We start from the raw sequence: 6199 nt of genomic DNA on the forward strand, positions 1-6199 counted from the left end.
CTATGCACATTGATCCAGCCAAACAAGAGGGAAGAATTGGATTGATCCTCTCCAGGGATGGGCTGATTCAGTGCCAAGGGGCCCCAGTAGGACCTTGGTGCCCAGGCAAGGATGACTGGAGGTTTTTACCCTTACACAGCCTGCAAAAGGGATATATAGCCCTGGAATCCAGGTGCCAGAGGACACCTTCAAAGAGAGCCCATTCAGGTGTAAGATTTACGAAAACAGAGTGCAGAAGCCATAGAGTTATCTGCAAAATTCACACAGCTGAAGCTGAAAATAAGCATCTGCTTTCTTTTGATAACAGTCTTATTAGAATATAGATTGATTCCTCCTGATTCTGAGACTGAAGAAATCAAAATTCTTTTCAGAGAAAATTTTTTATTGCAATTTAAGCCCAAAGTTCATTAAAACCCTCCACTATCATTTGGGAAAAAAAACAAAAACAAACCAAAACCAAACACAAACAAACACCAAAAAAACCCCAAAACAAAACAAAACAAAACAAAACAAAAAAAAAAAAAAAAAAAAAAACAGAAAAAAAACCCAGAAAAAAAAAAACGGAGGGGATTTGACAAATTTCCAGCAGAAAATAAGGTGGAACATGAAGCCTGTCCCTTCTCACAAGCTCTTGGGTTTAAACTCTCCTTTCCAATTCTGCCCATGACCTGGTTAAAAATGTGTGTGTTGCTCAATACTCTGTCAGCTGGAATGGTGCTCTGGTGGCTTTCAAATTCCTCTTGTGTAATATGAGGAAATAATCAGTTCCACACACTAGAGTCATGGAGTTCAAAGTGGTTTAAACACATCCTTATCTCCTGCCTCCCACACCCTGGTCCAGATCGTGCTTTACTGCCACAGTCAGACATACAGTCAGTTTTTGAGGAAGAGAAAAATGAACCTGCTTCTAACAGTAAACCAGCTTTTTTTCATTAAGTTTTAAAATTTGGACATCTGTAGATTTCCTGTAAGCCTACCTAAATGTACAGAAATGATTACATGTTGGATATCTGGGCTGGTTTCACTATCAGGTAGAAGCATCGTTCATTTAGCAATTGTTTTGGACACTACTGTGTAATGCAGTCCTCTCCTGTGTAATTCAGCACTGGTTTGGTATAGGTCATCTCTTTCTGAAATTAAAGTCTCTCTGAAATCAAATGTCAGCCAGAAGTACATTGGACTTAAGCTAGTAAGTCACAACCTCTTCCACACATGCTCAACTATACCCATACAAGCTGTCCTATTGTGAGAAACAGTAATGGTATTTTCCCATTTAAGTGCCTTTTCTTTCTGATTAGAAGTAATATGGTCACAACACTGTACAGCCTGAAAAATTCACAAGCCAGCCTGTGGATTGGAGTTTCCAGTCCTGAAAATCTATCACTTCTAGTGGGGTTCAGTGGACTGAAGCCAAGACCACTGTTGGTATCAGGGAACCAGAGAGGTTGAGGCTGCCCTGCTCAGCTGCCAGTGCTTCATGGACACTGTCAGATTGCACTGGTACAGCAGGAGGTAGAAGATAGCTCCGCCTTTGTTAGGATAAAATCCTCTCTTTTCTCCTGAGGGCTTTCACCCAGTCTTGTAGATTGTGTTCCGTATCTAGTTGTCCATTGTAAAGAGACTCTTCTGAAAGGCCAGCTCATTTGGAAAGAAAGGGACAAAGGCTCCCCGGGGCTTCCTATTTCTAGAGGGCACATGTAAAGGGCTCTCTTCTTAACTGTGTAAGAGCAGCAGAAACCTCTTCAACTCCACTGAACTGGAATTTCTGCAGCATAGGATAATTTACAAGAGAATTTTGATTAGAAAAAATTACCTGGACAGTGTTGTGCATGCTTCCTAGGAAATACCAGTAGTTTCAGTGAGATAGTGCCTTTATCCATCTCATCTCTGCCTCTGCATCAACTAATCCAGGCAGGCTGTCTGGCCCAAAGCCAAAATGCCTTTGTGTATAAGGAACTTGGAAGGAGCCAGTGATTATACAGTAACTGTGCTGATGAAGTTACAGAAAGTGAGCTTCCCTATGACCTTGCGGGTTTACTGCCAGAATAGTATGAGAAAATTGAGCCAAAGCTGTCTGCTAGCTGTGACATGATATCAACAGGGAAGTCAAAGGAAAGATTTGTTTAACATGCTTTCATTTACTTCTTAGAATAGTGGTGACATAACATTAACACCACCAAAAAGTGAGTCACATGTAACTGCCTCTTGGAGCTATCAGGATCTATATAAGCATTTTAGCTGTGGTCTTGGGAGACAGAAGGTCAAACCCTTTCTGCTGTAGCAAGGCTCCTTGGCAAGCTGGGCACTATGCAATACATCCTACTGTGTGCTGCCATCCTCCTACCTGAGACTCTTGCTTTTCCAGCACAACTTAAACCAGAATCACAGAGCAACACAGACCTTGATAATGTAAAGGTATGTTACTAGGGGACCAATGTAACTGCATTGTGAACAACCTGATTTTTAATTCAGCTTCTACATTCCTTTCCTGTCTGTTTATATTGTCTTCTTATTTTAAGTTACCACATTAGATTTTGCAGAGGTGACATGAAACAGTTTAAACTTACTGACTAGCTTAGACATCCTAAGTCTAACTTACAAAAGAGACCAAGTTCCAACTGGTAAAGGGGAGCATGTAATGTTTAAAACATTTCAAAAATATTTATTCAGGCTATGTTGGAAGGCTGAGGATTTGAATGCTCAGTGAATTGTGTTTACTTAAAAATATAGCTTCCTTAACAGTGTTTTGCTACTATTACAATTCTTTTTATGTATGCTAACCTACACTACAGGGAGAACAGCATTTGGTAAACTGAAATGGAACAAAAAAAAAAAAATCTAAAACTAACCATGACTGCAGGATGATGAAACAATTCAACCAAACGTAAAATGGAATTACCTAAAACTTCACAAATATACATATTGATTTTTATTTTCCTTTTTTTCTTCCAGGCATATCTTGATAAATTCTTTCCACTTCTCACAAAAACACAAAACCAAAGTTTAGAAGACAGAATTAAAGAAATGCAGAGGTTTTTCCACCTGACTGTAACTGGAAAATTAAATGCAGAAACAGAAGAAACAATTAAACAGCCCAGATGTGGAATCCCTGATATAGCGGATTACAAAACATTTCCTGGAAGTCCAAGATGGAACAAGAGACATTTGACTTACAAGTTAGTGATGTTTCAGGTTTTAAGGGAACAGGGGTTGCTTTGTATTCAACTATGTGGGTTTCCTTCACATCATAAATGACATTAATCTCTTTCCTTTTACTGCCAGGATTGTCAATTATACACCTGATCTACCCCAAAAGAAAGTGGATGATGCAATTAGAAGGGCTTTCATGGTATGGAGTGATGTGACTCCACTGCGGTTCCAAAGAGTATTCAACAAGCGAGCAGACATTGTGATTGGATTTGCACGTCAAGGTGAGAATACCTGTCATTTTTAAGATGCAATGGTCCACATTAGACTTAAAGTATGTATTTTTATAGACACAGCTTTAAGAAAGAAGAAAGAGTTTGGAACTATTCTGAAGTCTACGTAAATTTTATCTTCTCTTTATCAAGCCACTAAATTCATGAATTATGATTCAGTTTTACTCCTATGAAACTATTAAAAAATCCTTTCAGAGTTAAAGCTGTGAAATGGAGGGAGAATTCAGCTCCCTAAATTTAGGTGTTCAAGGCTCTGTGTGCCTTGACAAGTAATGCAAACTAATTGGAACAGAGCTGTAAAGCAAATCAGCTGGTCCGGAAGATGCAGCCTCCACAGGCTGGATTCAGGCAGGTTTACTTTGGTCTAGGTCTAGTCTGGTTTCCTGAACTAAACAGTCTTTTTGGCAGCTGGGGTGCATTAGGTTTTGCCACAGAGAGTATCTTCTAGTTGATTTTCTCCCAGAAGGAATCCTGTTGGTGAACTGCAAGATTACACCAAGGTGCAAGTCAAAGCATGGCAAATACGGATGACTAATAGAGGCACTTCAGAAGTTCACCTGGGATCCAGACCAACACATGAATGTAGCCATGCCTTTAACCTGAGCCTGTCACCTAAACTGACTCAACTTAGTCAAACTAAATGCCTACTTCCAGGTTAGCTGGCTTGCTCTCTAGATCCATTGATAACATTTACTAGGTCTCCATTGACTGTGAGTGAAGATCAGATACCTGGCTTACAAATAAATGACTACATATAAACACCAAAATGTCCCAAGCTAATGCTTCACTGATGGGAAGCATATTATGTTTCCATTAAAAGTCAACTAATGTGCCAGTCAAAGTGAGAAAGGATCCTGCAAGCTGGAATGGGTTTTAATTCCTTGTCACGCACTAGAAGTAGGTGTCTTCTCCTGTGCGTGACCTGCCTCACAGTTCATCCTCATGGTCTGGGGGAAAGGACACAGAATGGCATGCGAGTCCCCAGATACCTTTCGATCAAGTCAGAGGCTCACTAAAAGGTAAGGGGAAATTTTCAGAGCTGGTACAAATATACCATCGTATCAGCTCTTGCACTTGAGGCAGGAAACTGTAATATTCCACATGCACTGTGAGAGAAGTAGGTAATAGACCATACCCCAAGGCTGGGGTAAATGAACTTAACTCTTCAGGAACATGGTTATTTATCCCAAATCATTGTCTTCCACTAAAATCAGTACAAGTGAGAATGTCTACAATTAATATTGCTGAGCACCTTCCAACATTAGAAGCCATTCATGTGCTTATAATGGTTAGCATTAAGTACGTATTCTGTAATAATCCCTGATTGCTGCCTTAGAACCACATTTCTGGTAAATGCTCAAAAAATGTTCAAGTCTTTCTGAAACATGCAACAGCCTGAAACATCAAACACAAGTTTTGAACTTGAGTCATGAATTTGGAGAGTGTTTCTTAAGTCTTGCTCATCGATTTTACCACATTGCTGCTATCAAAGGATTTTTTTTTTAAGGATTGATAATGAACAAAACTAGCACAAACAAGCAACATGCTTCAGTTCTCTGAATTTAAACATTACAGCTGATGTCATCTGATGACATTTTTTTCTTTTCACATGCAGAGCACGGTGATGGATATCCTTTTGATGGAAGAGGTAACACACTAGCTCATGCGTTTGCACCTGGAGAAGGGCTTGGTGGAGATGCTCATTTTGATGATGATGAAATGTGGTCAGAGTCCAATCGAGGTAAAACCTACATGTGTGTATGAAGGGGAAAGGCAAATATTGTACATCTTAGAAGAATACAGCCATAAAAAATGCTTTCCATAACTCTTCATGCTTTGGTACCATTTTGGTACCAACATTTCCATTCTTTTCAACTACCTTTTTAAGTACTTCTACTTCATTATCACTAGCAGCTACATAATGCCTTCTCTCCGTATTTTAAATCACTTTTTACAGGCTAAACAGGGATTATGAGCCTCTGCTTTGTACATAAGTTATGAAAAGGTAAAATTACTTGCTTATAGGAATAAAGTTGGTTAAAATCAGAGTTATAAAGAGACTCAAGGTCTCTAGATGCATATGCAAGGGATCAGTAATGTTTCCATTTAAATATCATAGTTGCATAAGAAAGTTCAGTAATAACTAATGAAAACTTCAGTATTTCATTCCCTTTGAATGAAACATATAAATTCTCCTGCTACTTCAATTCTTTGTATGCTAAAAAGAAATTACATACCTTTAACATAACTTTTCTATGCTTCTGTGCTGCAGAAGTTAATTTGTTCCTTGTTGCTGCTCATGAATTTGGCCATTCTTTGGGACTTGCTCATTCAAATGTCCGTGAGGCTCTGATGTACCCTATCTACTCATATGTGAATCCAGCAACCTTCAGGCTTTCAGAGGACGACAGGCGAGGAATTCAGAAGTTATATGGTAAATTCATGATGAGATTTGATTTTCAAGATAAAATTTACTGGGTTACAGGTTTCACTACTCTCCCTGATTGCAAGGGCCTCACCATATTACCAAAAAAAGAGAAGGGGAGGAGACTTGGGAAAAACACACTCCTGCATACTCCATCCGCTATGTTCCTTCTATAGCATGCCCCCTCTACAACCAAGAGATGGCAGAGCAGCAGTGCAGTGGCCTGGCACACTGTCTTTCTGCACACCTACATATTGCCAAACAAATCTGTGCACCTTGCTCTACAAACAAGTTGTTTCAATGAGTGGTGCTACTGACAGGGAAATGGGAGATA

At 39.4% G+C, this 6199-nt stretch overlaps 1 protein-coding gene across 1 annotated transcript; it reads left to right on the plus strand.

The window, feature by feature from the left end:
* Positions 1 to 2307: 2307 nt before the first annotated feature.
* On the plus strand, positions 2308 to 5874 carry MMP7 (matrix metallopeptidase 7 (matrilysin, uterine); the record flags this gene model as incomplete). Its single annotated transcript, XM_010010851.1, has 5 exons — positions 2308 to 2415; positions 2953 to 3176; positions 3283 to 3431; positions 5056 to 5181; positions 5713 to 5874. Coding segments are annotated over exons 1-5 (769 nt in total), but the record flags the coding sequence as incomplete, so codon positions are not given.
* Between the last annotated feature and the right edge of the window lie 325 nt (positions 5875 to 6199).

Source organism: Nestor notabilis, unplaced genomic scaffold (genome assembly GCF_000696875.1).
Source record: "Nestor notabilis isolate BGI_N333 unplaced genomic scaffold, ASM69687v1 scaffold18153, whole genome shotgun sequence".
Taxonomy (NCBI): domain Eukaryota; kingdom Metazoa; phylum Chordata; class Aves; order Psittaciformes; family Psittacidae; genus Nestor; species Nestor notabilis.